Source organism: Eretmochelys imbricata, chromosome 2 (genome assembly GCF_965152235.1).
Source record: "Eretmochelys imbricata isolate rEreImb1 chromosome 2, rEreImb1.hap1, whole genome shotgun sequence".
NCBI classification, from domain to species: Eukaryota; Metazoa; Chordata; order Testudines; family Cheloniidae; genus Eretmochelys; species Eretmochelys imbricata.
Window position 1 is genome coordinate 214,239,600 of NC_135573.1, and position 16,308 is coordinate 214,255,907.

The 16,308-nt window shown below is 38.4% G+C and overlaps 1 protein-coding gene across 1 annotated transcript in view; it reads left to right on the forward strand.

Annotated features, from left to right (window-relative positions):
• Positions 1-7,028, forward strand: part of MEOX2 (mesenchyme homeobox 2) — a 68,426-nt gene extending 61,398 nt beyond the window's left edge. Inside the window, exon 3 of the mRNA XM_077809366.1 lies at positions 6,804-7,028. Coding sequence (XP_077665492.1) covers positions 6,804-7,028 — 225 coding nt within the window. The remainder of the gene's footprint in view (positions 1-6,803) is intronic.
• Positions 7,029-16,308: the final 9,280 nt, after the last annotated feature.

Consider the following 16,308-nt stretch of genomic DNA (forward strand, 5'->3'; position numbering starts at 1 on the left):
ATTATTTATAGAGAAAGATAGAGAGGGGGAAAAGTACACATAAAATATCTTGTCTTATATTTTTAAGCACATATTCCTGGGTGGTACTAATTATCCTCAACTCCCTCTAAAGTCACTGGGAGTTGAGGGCACCTCACAGGAATACTCAGCAACCTATAGGATCAAGCTTCACAATAGTAGGTATTAATAATTATATTTGGACACACTGCACTTAATAGGCTATTTCAAACATACAGACTGAATGCTGTAGCTTTAAATTGCTGTAGTTCTATCCAGTTCCCTCATCCCTTCCCCCCCCAAGGTTTACTTCAACTTGCTCTGGCTGCCTGCATCCCCCTTCCTTTTCAGTATACCCAGTATGACATTTCAAGCAAGACACTTAACACTTTCAAAGGTGCTGTATGTTTGAAAAGCGTTGGCTTCCGTGAATTACAATGAATTGACACTCAGAATTCTTCACACTTCCTGCCTAGTACTAAAATGTAGCTGGATCATGTATCAGTACCTATTTCCCTCCCATTATTTACTGTTCACAAAATCCCAAGGAAGTTCAGATTTCAGATATCTGAATCTGATCTCTAGAGGAAATAGCGTGTGAAAAGCCCTTCTCATATTATTATTAGCACATGAGCATTAAAGGCCTGATCTATAACCTGTTGAAGTCAATGGAAAGACTTTCATCGCCTTCACTGAGCTTTGGATCAGGTCCTAAAGGCCTTTCAATACTATACGTATTTTCTGTGTCTGAATGTCTTCAGTTATAAAGTGTTCTCTCATTTAGCAGAGCAAGTAAGATTAATGGCACTTTGTGTAGTAAGTAGATTGAGAAAATTAAAATCAAAATGAATTGCAATTATTTTTAGTTCTGTATCTCATTACACTTTGTTTTTAGCATATATATTTTACTAGTTTTTACCAAACAAGAAAAATATTTCTACATTTGAAGTTATCTGGGTTAATCATTTAACAAGGTAAATTTGCCTCAGAGACACAGATTATTTATTATCATCATTAATGAACCATTAACACAGTTATTGCAGTTCTAAATAGTTACAAATCTGTCTTTTTTTAAGCTGACTGCCTTAAATAGTAGAGATTTGGCACCAGATGTTAAACTCGGCCTGTAAAATGGAGCAAGTAATACATACTCACCTCACAGGAGCACTGGGGATTAAATTCACCCCTGTAAAGAGGGCCAGCACTACTTAAACTGCATTTTGAGGGATTACATCGGATATAAATGGTGAATAGACTTTTTGCTGTCCCACTTGCTAGTGTTCACTAGTTATTGGGCCTAGTGCTCTCCCATGGAAGTCAACAGTCCAGATCAGAATTGGGCCTGATCTCATGCAGTTGAGAAGCTTGAAGAAGAGGTGTAATTACATTGCTTCAATTGTACTTCAACTTCCACTTTCTTCCAGCTGCTTGGTGTTAAATTACAGCTTCTTAGCCTCTTTTTACACACTGCTGGAACAGATATAAAGTAGGTCTAAGGGAAACTAACTGAATGTAAGGAGTAGGGGCAATTTACACGACTTTATACATCAACTCTGAATTTTGCCCTAAGGCAGATGAAGAGGGAAGTCTCAATTGGTTTAATTTGCACTTTTTTCCAGTCCTGTGTATGTGTATGTTACACCAATGAAGACTCCCTCAGGCATATTTATTTCCTTAGTCTTACAGCCACTTACCAATTTACACCTCAATTTAAACACAACCTCCGAATTAGCTCCTATTATGTTTGAAGGTATTTGTCTTTCCATTGTTTCCCCTTCACTTTCATAATAAAATTCTAACACAGTCATAGAAATTAGAGAAAATAAAGAACCATTAGGGTTACCCAGTCTGTTTCCTGACAATGCAGGATAGCTCCCTATAGTACATTTACTAAAGGTTTGTCCAGTCAAGTTTTCGTTCCCCACAAGACAGGGCTCTCCACCACTTAGCTTAGATGTCACAGCTATTCAACCTTTCTTAATTTCATCATCTTATTCCTAGTTATACTTTCTCATACTGTCCTAAATAATTTATCTCATATCTTGGTGTGAATAGGCTTCAAATGCTTGTAGAATGTTATATGTGTGTGCTCCCCTCTCTGCCTACTCCAAGTCATTGTTTAGCCAAGCAGTATCTATCTGGCTCTTTTTTAATCTATTTTCATAAATCAGTCTCTCCACACTCCTTATCACTGATTGGTGAATGTCTGTAAACAGCTTCAAATTTCTATGTTCTTCTGAAAACAAAGTGCCCCAATATGAATGCATTATCCCAAGTGCAGGAACACCAAAGCCTGACAGAACAGGGCTATAATTTCTCTACGTAGGCAACCATGTCACTATCTATGCTTTTTTTTTTCTTAACTGCTACATCCTATGACAACCTCATCTCTAATTTGCTGTCTACTATCACTCCTAGGTCTCTTTCAGCATTACTTCTTCCCATGTTTCTATGTTGTGAAGTGTTTTTCCCCAGATGTATTAGCTGGAGTATTTCCAAGTTCAGTTTCATTTATTTATAGCCTGCACGTATCTCCAACCTCTAAATCTGTTTACATTTTTCTGTTGTTAGTGGTTTTCCCAACACCTCCCACTCATCTTTGATTCTTGTTAATGTGGCGGTTTCTTGCTCTGCCAAAACATTATTGAGGATATTAAAGAAGACAAGAGCTAACACTTTGTGATACCCTATTAGACACCTGCTCCCAGCTTGATATATGGCTGTTTATTAGTACCTTAGTTTATTTTATACTGCTTCTGCCCATTTTAAGTTTACATGACTGTATTAATATCCAAATCTATTTGAATTAATTTTCACAGACTGATTTTATTATACAAAATCTCTCTTGTATGTTTTCTTCTAAATTGACAATCCTAAGTGTTCTTTCCTCTTAATATATGTCCTGGGATGTTAGCAATGGAAGTTAACCTTGTGGAGTCACAATTGCCAGGATCACTCTCATTTATTTTCTGAAGATAGGTTTAGTTCTTCACTTGCTTTTCTTCAGTCTTCTGGTTCTTTCCAAGTTTTCAATCACTCTTCATTTAAAAAGAATTGTCGGTGGCTCCAGAAGTTTGTTAATTTTGTAAGTGCATATGATCTGGTATGGATCAAGTCATTCTAAGTATTCCTTTACCTGCTCTTTATCACTAGCTATGTTTACAATATCTTCATTGGTGCTAAGGGCCAAATCCTGGTTCCATGCATACTACTAAAACTACTTCAGGCAGAGGAACGTCATGGGTGGTGGAAAGTTAGTGGCAATATGCTCCCCACGCTCCTGACGATTGAAAAGGAACAATCTGCTCTCACACATTTTCCCCTTCCACTCACTTAATGACTGCTCCTGATCTCCGCATGCTTGCAAGAGTAGCTGGGTGGGGGGTCTAGTCGAACCATCAGCTTCACTGATTATTTTGCCCCTAGAGCTTTGGGCCTCCCAGATAGTACTAGGATTTTGAAAAGGGCAATGCAATGGTCTACTTGCAACAATTTTTTACACACATACAGCCTGAACTGTGCAGGATAGTAAATGATTTTGCCCAAAGCAGATAGATAAGACATTATGCAAAGAGTGGTTTCTGCAAAACAAGTTGAATACTGTGATACACTTTTGACACTATAGCATATTTATTGATCTCTCAGAGCTGCAAAAATATCCTGAGAGCATCTTTTTTATATCTCAGTGGGAAGATTCCCATTGACTTAAGTGAGCTTTGGATCAGCTCCATAGCTCCAAATGCTACAGGTTTATTACAGTGTTTGGCACCAGTGCTGTAGTGTCTTTCACAAGGGGAACTTCACTGTAAAAAAATGACATCTGTAACTTCCCATAAAGAGCTGTAAGTACAGTACAAATATTGTGTTTTTATGAAGACACTGCTTTCATACTTAGGCCATATATCAGAGACTTCCATGATAATTCCCAACATCATAGCAGCCAGTCATAAATACCTTCCCTTTACACTCATTTGACTTTACTAGCCAGATTCTTTTGCCTTTGATGAGTAGCCTAAAGGAAAGGATGTGCATGGATTTGGAGCTGTTAACCAACCTAGAATAATTTTGCTGTATTCCCAACTGATTGGCTTTAAGAGCTCAGATTAGTTTTAACACAACACCGTGAGTACAGTAAATAAATAGAAAAAAATGTGACTTTAAACATCAATTCTGTTGCTGTACAATTCTAATGTATCATTCAAAATAATGTTAAAGGCTAAAGCCTGTAAGATTTCCTGGACATACAACATAAATTCCTCAAAACATCCATTTGTGGCTCTATTACTGATGTTGTACAATGTGTCCTGCTGTGACAACTCCTTGGCATTACTTTCAAAGCTCTAAAATATATTCCACTTATCACTGCAGAGGAGACATCAGCATTCCAAGCTCTCACTTCCTTTCCAAGTGAGAAGTTACCTCACGCTGTAGAATTTTCTGTAGAACTTTCATGTTAAAAGAGACCCAAAGATACGTTTGGGACACTCCATTACAGCAGTAACTCTAAGGGTTTTAAAATAACTATTTTTTCCCTCTTCTTCCATTTTCATAAAATAAATTTACTTTCAATGTCAATGGCATATGCTGATTTAGAATCAACGGAGGATCTGATCTGATATATGGATAAGAGTTCTCATGTCTCTCTCAGTCTGTGGGCAATTGCAAAAGTAGATTGCCTGCAGTTTGCAGTGCTTAGTAGCACACCAGATTTGCAGGAGACAAGTATCCACCACACAACAGAACCACTAACCCAGGAACTTATCCTTGCAACAAAGCCCGTTGCCAATTGTGCCCACATATCTATTCAGGGGACACCATCACAGGGCCTAATAACATCAGCCACACTATCAGAGGCTCGTTCACCTGCACATCCACCAATGTGATTTATGCCATCATGTGCCAGCAATGCCCCTCTGCCATGTACATTGGTCAAACTGGACAGTCTCTACGTAAAAGAATAAATGGACACAAATCAGATGTCAAGAATTATAACATTCATAAACCAGTTGGAGAACACTTCAATCTCTCTGGTCACGCAATCACAGACATGAAGGTTGCTATCTTAAAACAAAAAAACTTCAAATCCAGACTCCAGCGAGAAACTGCTGAATTGGAATTCATTTGCAAATTGGATACTATTAATTTAGGCTTAAATAGAGACTGGGAGTGGCTAAGTCATTATGCAAGGTAGCCTATTTCCTCTTGTTTTTTCCTACTCCCCCCCCCCCCCAGATGTTCTGGTTTAACTTGGATTTAAACTTGGAGAGTGGTCAGTTTGGATGAGCTATTACCAGCAGGAGAGTGAGTTTGTGTGTGTATGGGGGTGGTTTTTGGAGGGGGGTGAGGGAGTGAGAGAACCTGGATTTGTGCAGGAAATGGCCTAACTTCATTATCATGCACATTGTGTAAAGAGTTGTCACTTTGGATGGGCTATCACCAGCAGGAGAGTGAATTTGTGTGGGGGGGTGGAGGGTGAGAAAACCTGGATTCGTGCTGGAAATGGCCTAACCTGACGATTACTTTAGATAAGCTATTACCAGCAGGACAGTGGGGTGGGAGGAGGTATTGTTTCATATTCTCTGTGTATATATAAAGTCTGCTGCAGTTTCCACGGTATGCATCTGATGAAGTGAGCTGTGGCTCACGAAAGCTCATGCTCAAATAAATTGGTTAGTCTCTAAGGTGCCACAAGTCCTCCTTTTCTTTTTAGTAATACGTATGTGAGCCAAAAAGGGAAGTCATTATCAATATTTACTATTAAAAAATTTCTAACATGGCCTTGCATATATCGGGGAAAGGCTTGAGAGGGGGCATTGAAATTGGAAGTGACCGGTAAAAAAAAAAAATGTACAGTTGTTTCTTCTTCTTCCATATTCTTGTTTTTGAATGAAAATTTCTTGTTTCATTGTCCCTTTTCCCAAGTACTTGGCAGATTCTGAAAAAATACTTAGAAAAAGACATAAAAAAATAGGAAGGAAAAGCGTGGTTCCGTGTTAAGGCACAAAACTGTAAATAACATAGAAGAGAGAGGTTATTTTCTGAGCTCTCTATTAATTTGTGTATGTCGTTTCCCTGGCCTCAGTTTCCTCATGTGTAAAATGGGGATGATATTTATCTCACAAGAGTGTTAATGTATACATGTCTCTAGGGAGCTTTGAGATCCTCCACTGGATGGCACTGTAGTAGTGCTAAGTATTTCATGTAACCATATTAACTTATGACTGTTCCAGGGGTTCTCAAACTTCATTGCACCGCAACCCCCTTCTGACAACAAAAATTACTACACGACCCCAGAGGGGGGTCCAAAGCCTGAGTGTGCCTGATTCTCACTGCCTGGGGTGGCGGAGCCAAAGCCTGAGCCCCACTGCCCTGAGTGGGGAAGGGGTCAAAGCTGAAACCCAAGGGCTTCAACCCCAGCCAAGGGGCCTGTAACCTGAACCCTGCAACCGAGGGCTGAATCCCTCAGGCTTCGGCTTCGGCTCCCAGCGGCGGGGCTCGGGCTTCAATCTGAGCCACAGCAAGTCTAAACCAGCCCTAGCGACCCAATTAAAATGGGGTCACAACCCACAGTTTGAGAATTCACTGTCCAATTCCTTCCCCTATTGTTCCTTATCCTCACGTTTTACTTCATGTCTAAAATTAGACTCTCAGCTCATTGGAGAAGGCAAGTTGCTTTTGTATTTGTTCTGTAAAGAAACTAGCATCCTGTTGGGTGCTACACAAATAACACATGATGCTATTATTTATTAGTGTTACAGATAACATCATTAGCTCTCAGTGACCATGTCTTTGTTCTTATTTTTAAGGTAAAAGTTTGGTTCCAGAACAGACGAATGAAATGGAAGCGGGTAAAAGGGGGCCAGCAAGGGGCAGCAGCCCGGGAAAAGGAACTAGTGAATGTGAAAAAGGGCACACTGCTTCCCTCAGAGCTTTCTGGAATTGGTGCAGCCGGCCTCCAGCACACGGGGGACTCACTAGCGAATGATGACAGCCATGATAGTGATCACAGCTCTGAGCACGCACACTTATGATACACAAAGAGAGGATCCCAGCTCCGTTCTCAGGAAAGAAATGCTATGATGGCACGCCTTCCCCGGGCATCGTTTACTTATGCAAGTGACTCTGGCAGTGATTTTTTTAAAAAAAATGGTTATTAAAAATTCAAGCTTATTGTGTCTGCTTTTCTTGATTTTTTTAGATGGTTTACAGTAAGTGCCATGTCTTAGAGGTGCCTCAAGAGTGGGAAGCAGAAGATGAACTTGCTTTGAACATTCCAGATTTGTTTGTCATGTTTATGGACAGCGGGCAGGTATTTTTGCTTTAGCTTGCACTGAAAATTACATTGCTTTCAACAGAGGTTATATTCAGAAAAACCACAGTGCCACAAAATCACTGTCTAGTGGATAAGAAACTTATTTTAACTCTGTAAATATTTATCTTACAGCATTTTCCTGTCTTCACTAATTTTAGTAATGCATTAATATTAGCTGATGGCAATAATCACTCATGATGATAAACGGCTTCTTGTCTCTTTATTTTTGTTTTGTTGTCCCAAAAACAGACAATACATGTAGACACTTGTGTTCAAGTAAAGAACAATACTGTAGTGTCTGATAGGGCACGTCCTTGTACCACAGACAAAACAAACCTTATGTTGCATTTACTCTCAACTGCTGCTAATAGGGTATTATTAAACTTACCTTGCTCCTCAGTTCTTCTTATCTTATAACTGCCAGAATGATTTTTAGGATCATAAGGATAGTCCAGTGACCTGCCAGAAATAACATCATGTTCCACTCGTGTTAGGAATTTATTTCCACCACCCCACCCCTAAAAATGTATACGTTACTTCTACATCCTTGTTGAGTACATTGGGAAGCACTCAGCAGAAGTATTGTTTCTTCATCTTCTGATTTTAAAACCAGCAGATAAGTTGAGTTGGCTGCTTATGTTGGTAGAAATCAAAATTATGATGATAACTCTGATACTATGTCCCAAGTGTAAATTCAAGACACGTTACAGACTTGTGTGTACATACAGGCGAACACCAAAAATCAAATCTAACAAAACATTGATTGTACTTTGTAAAGAAAAAATGTTTAATAAATGATCCTTTTTAAATAATTCTGGTCTGCCTATAGTGATTTAATGGGAAACTTGAAAGTGTTCCTTTAAAAGTGCTAAGCAGCTCTAGCTTCACGATTCCTTCTAAACTGTGTTTTGCTTTGGGCAACATAAATCTATGTTTTCAAACTTAAACTTGATCTTGGATAAACCTTCTATCTTGATCCATTTGGGAAACTCCTTCCTTTAGCAGGAAAAAGCAACCCTCAGCTAATGATGGTTTCAGCCAAGAACAACAAGGGCACATTAAACCATTTTCCAAGATCTGAGGCAAACATTAAAGGGATATTTTGTCATAGAATATTAGGGTTGGAAGAGACCTCAAGAGGTCATCTAGTCCAATCCCCTGCTCAAAGCAGGACCAACACCAACTAAATCATCCCAGCCAAGGCTTTGTCAAGCCGGGCCTTAAAAACCTCTAAGGATGGAGATTCCACCACTTCCCTAGGGTAACCCATCCCAGTGTTTCACCACCCTCTGAGTGAAATAGTGTTTCCTAATATCCGACCTAGACCTCCCTCACTGCAACTTGAGACCCTTGCTTCTTGTTCTGTCATCTGCCACCATTGAGAACAGCCTAGTTCCATCCTAGGCTAGTCATACGTTGTGGAAATGGAGAGAAAAAATGGTAACTGCCCAGGAAGGTTATGTAAACTTGCATTACCTTGCCTTTATAAAATAAAGCTGTTCAAGACATAAAGTTATTGGCCAACATACCTCTTCACCAGAAAGGTAGGAGATTAATGGGGATGAAAATAATAAAATAAGACAGAGCATCCAAAGAGAAGTCTTCAAACTAACTACCAATGAACATTTACTGATTAACAGTCACGTGAATCAAAAGAATCCTAAACATGATCAAGAACTTTTCTAGTCCAATTCCTTTCTAACTCAGGTTTGTTCACTATTACACACTAACTAGTCTTGTGATCAGTCTAATTTAAATGTCCAAGTGATGGAGCATCCACAACTTCCTTTGGGAGACTATTTCACATTTTAGTATTACCCTATAGAGCCTAATGGATCATAAAATTACCCTATATCTATCAAATGCCCTCGCCACACAAAATGATTTAGATGGAGTTGGATAAGGAGGAAATAATAAAAAAAAATACACATCAATTCCATTATTACATGCAAATAATGAACCAGAGTAAAAGCATACTCTTATTCTGACCTTCATCTTTCCTTGTGCCTTTTCTCCCCACAACTGTTCATTGCTGTCATTCATATACGTCTAAAATTAGACTGCACATTTTTCAGGATTGAGACAGTCTCTTGTATTTTGCTCTTTAAAAAACCCAGCACACTTTAGGCAGTGCAAAAATAATAATAAGCGATGTAGGACCAGTTTCTGCCACCCCATCACACTGACTAGTACCTTACTTTGTGACGAGCTCCATTGATTTTGGTGGGGACACTTGCAGAGGAAGGTAGCATCCAATGTGATTAAGGGTGGCAGAATCTGACTCATAGTGATCTCACTGCCAGGAAGACTGTCTTGACATTAAGGAGATTCATTTTCTGTTCCTTAATTTCATCCCATTACTCCAAATTCTAAAAGGTGATGGCTAGTAACAACATATTACGTCTCATGAGAGAAAAATGATACTCAGATATGTTTTTTTTAAGCCAACATGAAATATGCCATCCCTCTGTATGATCGAAGTATGAAGTCAGTAGGACACGTGTACAGTAAAGCATGTGCCACAGAGTTGGCAGGATAGGGCCACACATTTTAAAATAATGTGTAACGCTTTAAACACAAAGGTCCGGATTGTATAAATAATACTATGACCAGCGTTCGGAGAAGTTTGGAGGCCAATTGCTACAGGATAAACGCAGGCCTCAGGAGTGATTTGCACTAATCAGGGTATTGGAGGGAGCAGTCCTTCGGCCTCACCAAATGCAGAGCTTGATACTGTGTCTGGCCCTTGCACAGAAGGTACAAAAAAAATAGGGAAGGCTCCTTGCACCCTCCTCCTCCAGTCATACCTGCCCAAGGACCTGGCACATTCTGGCTAAAACCTCTGTAATAATCTGTTTCTCAATTCATAGAGTTCAGCACCGTGACTGTTAAGCACATCACTGGCAACAACTGGAAAACCCACCGAAATGCACTTCTAGCCATGCTACATTTGTCCATACAACTTAGATGACTTTGATGCCGTAGCTGCCATTTCAAAACTGCGCTGTCCCAGCTATCATTAATTATTGTGAATGATTCACCAGAGCTTCCAGGGATCCAATAATGACAACAGAAGGAGAAGGGTTAGGGAACTTCCCCTATGATCATAGGGAGCAGCAGACAAAAGAACCTGCATTGTATGTTTTAAAAACAATTGACCACGTACACTGCCATTACGCAGTACTTTCAGTTCAAGGCTTATGATACTCCTTGAGCCCCAGCATAGAAGGGGTTACAGGAAGAATCCACTTCCCTGCCTATCACATGAGTGACCTGGAGTGAGGCTGTAAAAACACATGGGTTGTAGTTGTGGCAGCCCCCAGGAAAGGGGTTGCTGAATGTTGGCAAGGCCTCTGCTGGGTGTGAACAAGTGTACTGGGCTGCTTTGCTCTTTCTTTGAATCTCCTGGTTTTGCAAAGATGTGGTCATTGAAGTGAGTGAGGTTACACACAGTACATAAAGATAAGTGTGTATGTAAATATTAGCAGAAAGGTTTCAGAGTAACAGCCGTGTTAGTCTGTATTTGCAAAAAGAAAAGGAGTACTTGTGGCACCTTAGAGACTAACCAATTTATTTGAGCATAAGCTTTCGTGAGCTACAGCATCCGATGAAGTGAGATGTAGCTCACAAAAGCTTATGCTCAAATTAGCAGAAAGGGGGCTCTTTTGTGTTAATTATGCCAGCCCTGAGACCAGGGCTTTGGTTTGAACTTAATTTGAGGTTTTATTTTACTTTCCCTAGCTAGTCTATCTGCCCACTAGTTTATAGGGCAGGATTAAGTACATTTAGCATTTTAATCATCCTATGTATGTGAGAGGTAAGTCTTTATTTTACAGATGGACAAGATGAAGCACATAGAGATTGTGACTTTTCCAAGATCACACAGCCATTCAATCGCAGAATCTGGAATGGAACCCAGCAGAACTGGCTTTCTGTCCCTGGCTCTACCCACTAACTAATTAGCTTTCCTGCATCTGAAGACATTGCATCCTTATGGTTTGTGGGAGCTGTCATGGTATAAGTTAAGGACAAAATGTCAGCTTGAGCCTCCTTTCAAATTTCCTGGCTTTAGTCAACTTATGTCTCTTGAGTGAACGTGTATTTAAGCTGGCACAAATCGAGTACATGCAGTGTTTAAGATATAAGATTCTGGAATTTTTTAAGAGTGATATTTAACCAGTTATGTGCTATATGGCTTGAAAGGGAGAATTTTATATGTGCTATTGTATGTGTGTGGAGAGATCTTGGTTAGCATTCATTTGCTTTATGGTATATTTACTTAAATTCACTTTGTGTTTCGGGCACACTGGGTTTTTTCATGCTTTGAGGGCATTTACTGGTGAAGGCTGCACAGTGGGGGATAGATATAATAGTAATTTATATCTGTTAATCAGGGCTGTTGGACAGCACAGTCAGAGCTTACCAGTGTCACCAGTACAACAAAAATATTCAAGGAATGTCAGTCTCCTATTACAGTATTTAAAAAAAACCACATCAATGTATTAAGGAAAAAAATGGTATCTTCTCCCATCAAATTTATACCACACTACTAATTCGCCATTTCTGGTTTTCTCTTCCTTCTCAGAATATTGGTAAATGCCAAAAATACTCAGAAATAATCAGTGCCACATTCAGAATGAATGAAAATTGATTACTGTAAGCAACAAAAAAAAATTAAACCGTTCTTTTAATTTAAATTAAATTTGAAATGTATAGAGGTGTACATTTATTAGTTATTAAAATAATTTAAATTAAATGCAAAATATATTAAGTGATACATGTTTGCTGCCAAGTTTTAAAGAAAGTCAGACCACTGAACTGGAGGAGGTCACTTGCTAAGCATCTGGAACCAGTGTTTATTGACCTGCTAAACCAGCTTTAGAGCTACAGTAGCCTCTTCAGCAGTTGCAGGGAGAATTTTTCTTCATTTTAGTTTATTCAACTAGTACAGTTCAATGGATAGTTCATTCAAAGTTTAAAAAACAATTGGGAGTTGGAAAAACAGGAAAGCCTGGTATTTCTCTTTGAATCTATGAATTAAGAGTAGGTATGAGAGGATCAGATCTACTAATTCTAAAATTGTGAAGGACATGGTGACCAGAAACTATGGATAACATTTCATTTGTTTAATAAATCAGTTAGTTTTAAATGCAAAACATGTTTTGGAAACTTTTTTCTCTTATGCATCCAGCACATTTAAGGTAGTTATATTTAATAATAATTTTAAACAATTAAAACACTGGTTTTATGCATGTTAATTGACTGTGGATTTCTGTCCAAATAGAGCTTCACATAAATGACAAGTAAAAAATTAATCATCTAGTAAATAAGAAATGCATCATTCACTAGTTTCTAATATAGTAAAAAAATGTAAAAATTAAGAATATGAATGCAAATTAAGCTACATATGTGTTTAAATAAATATAGTATACCCCCCTGGTAAGCAAAAAGAAGTACCAAATTTAGAGTGAAGGCTATATTTAGTTGCAAATCAACATGTTTTACTGGTTACTAATCAGTAAGAATCAACCTTTCTTTAGGAAAATAGCTAAAAAGTACACATTGCAAAACACAATTAAAATTGAAGATTTAAATCAAGTTTCCTGCTGGCTGATTTAAATCATGATTAAAATCAGTGATTTAAATTATTTTGATGTAAATCAGTCCACTCTAGTCATATTTACTCCAGAAATCTGCAACCCACTTTGACACAATTGTCTGTCTGTGTTGAGAGACCCAATATTAAATTAATCAAGGGTATTGCACGTGAGAATGTAAGTGTGCTGGCAGGGCTATGCTGTGTCTCACACACACACACACACACACACACACACACACACACCCTCTTCAGTTTTTTCTCAGAAGGGTCCAAAAGTCTAAAAGTTTTGGGTCCAAGGTGTCTAAAAGTTTAGATCCAGATATTCAAACACACCTATTGGCTCTGCTGATTCTCAGTGAGAGATTTTTGGGAGCTGTGCAGTTTTGTAAAGCTGGCCCCGATGTGATAGAAAAACACAGAGAATTTTTCCTAATGTCATAGAATAAATTATTAATTATTTCTATTCCAGTAGCACCCACAATGCATTAAGCACTCTCTACACACAGAAGAAGACACCATCCCTGCCCTGATATCTGAAATGCCATAACATAATTTTCATCTTCGGAAATTTTATGAAACAGTTGCTTTTTTCAAATTATATTGAGCATGTTTTGTTTAATAGCTCTATGTATGGAAAGACCAGTTGAATGACCCAAGTAAAGAACTTGCTATGTGGTACAGGGAAATAATAATCATTAGCTTTTGTACAGTGCTTTTCTTCTACAGATCCCAAAGTACCTTTAAAAAGAAAGGGAAGTATCATTAGCCTCCTTTTACAGATGGGGAATTGAGGCTCAGAGAGGTAAATTTATTTGCCGAAGGTCACGGGGCAACAGGTAGTACTTTCTTGACTCTCAGTCCAGTGCCCTATTAACTGGTCCATGCTGACTTGGTTTTGATGTACCATTTGCAGAGATTATTGAGACCCAGCACACCATGCAAGACTCTTTACTTTCAATTTACAGAGATGCTTACCTCCTTATCATATGCTCCCCAGTGGCTACCATCGATAGTGGCTCTAAACATTCCCATACCCACACCACATTCACATCATTTACCCCCATAAACAGCCTTGACCTTGATGATAGCCTGCTTAGGTCACACCCTTATGGGCAACATCCATCCTTCCCTTGGAGAGCACTTGGGATCCATGCAGGAGAAAAGTGAGGGAAATGAGTGGAGTGATTGGGAGTATGCACATCACCCCCACTCACATACACACTATAGCCCTTCAGACTCAGCGTGCAAGATAGTAATGCTGAGCTGTGTTATCTTTACACCAGATTACTTGAGTGGTGGGGTTCTTCCTGTAAAGATAGGTCCCCAGGTTAGCCACTGGCTATAGAGTCCTTACAGCAAGATTCAAATGGGAACCAAGCTATGAGGGAGAAAGGGGGAGAGGAGAGAAGGTGTGGTCTGGGGCCCGGAGCCTGTGCTTGGATGGCCCGACCCTGCCACTGATCTCTCAATATTCATGTGGCTCTTAAGGCTTGTCTAACCAGGAAAACTATACCAGTCTAAGATTGGAAGTGAATTTAAAGTGTGATAGTTATACCAGTATAGCTCACTGTGGAGACATTCTTGTTCTGGGATAAGAAGGCCTTTTGCTAGTTAAGATTACAGTGCTTTGGAAACAATTTAAGCTAAGCCAAAAAAAAAAAAAAGCCGCTCTTATCCAAGAATAGGAGTGTCCACGCAGGAAAGTTATAAAGACATAACACTTGTGGTTTAACTATACCTGTATAACTGGAAAGTCACCGTGTAGACAAGTCCATAGGCATCCACTGCATTTGTGGACAAACGCCATATATCCAATGAAAATATGAGTGATAAACCTCCACAAGGAGAAACTCATTCCAGCAGATTTGCCCATGGAGGAAGGTGATGAGGCCCTTCTTAATTTACAGGAAATCCCACCTGGTGAAAAAATTACTGGCCTGTTGGCATGTTAGAAAGTGTTTTATGATCACTCATTGCTTGTCATCATATTAGAGATTAAGCAACCCAGCAATATTATTCCTTATTCTTAAAGAAATACAACGTGATCTTATGTTAAAAATAAGGTATTTGCTTTACGAACAATATAAGAATGTATTGGCCTCAGAAGTTCCACTAATATAAATATTGTGTTGTAGCAGTGAATTATAAAATGGTATTTTAATATCCTTTGATGTTAAACATTAGAAAATGGTATTTCTTTTCAGAAAAAGAAGGCTAAATAGCAAGACGATTTTGATATTATATTGCACCAGTCCTGCTTATCTTGTTCAATTATGGTAGCATAGCATGCAACATAATTATTTTCATATATATTGTATTGTATATTATAAGTTTGCATTTTTTAAAATATAAAAGTATACACTATTATGGCTAACAAAATAGAAGGGCATTCTTAGCCATGATATAACCAGGCACAATGCCATACATTTACACCTGGGCTAGAATTTGGGCCTAAGTATTCTTACAACAGTTTTTTCAAGAGCAAAATTTGCAGATCCAATAGAAGATATTTAAGTGCTATTTTTACATTGTAGTGTGATATATTGTCAGAGAGTAGTCTAATTGATTTCAAATGCTATGAACTCAATTCTCCAGTCCTCTAGCAGGTCTATGATTGATTTCTATGGGAGTTTTGCCTGCCTCGTGACTGCCTGACTGGTTTCTGTGTCTTTTTTGTGTGCACTGTAGAAACTCATTCACATGGCAGCTATCAGCTCCAAAAATGTTTTGAGTAATATGCAGGGCAAATATCCATTAACCATAGGTAATTTTTAATATCTGTAGACATTTAATTTCTCTGGATATTTTTATACCTACCCATGTCCAATACTGATATTTTTTTGGTGTTGCCAAAAATATAGTTGAACATACAGACACAATTTACGAGACTATACACTATTTTTGTTTGCTTATGGATAGCAGTTTTTAAAGTGTGCCTGTTTTGAACATTTACCAAATTATTTGCCAAGCAAGTCACATGTGCAGCTGAAAAAACACCTACATGTATACTTGCCAAGGTAAAAGTTTATCTTGAATAGTACCCTTACAAAAAATTGCATATCACTGCCACAGAAATATCTAATCCATCAAGGGAAAAAATGCCAAATATAACTAGGACCCATAAAGAATAATTTTGTATGTGTATTTCTGTGATTCTTATACATGCTTGCACATAAACATTGTAGAGAGAAAATGTTTGCACAATCTTTTAATTCATAAAGCATGCCAAGTGCAATTTAGATTTGCTCCTCCATATAGTATATTTGCTTAAAATGTTTGATTTCCTATGGTTGAATATTGACAACAGTATTAAAGACTCCTTTTAAAAGTAATGCGTTTGCAATAAGCAAGTAAGAACTATTTCTTCTAAGAAAACAATGGGCCTGATCCAAAGCCCATT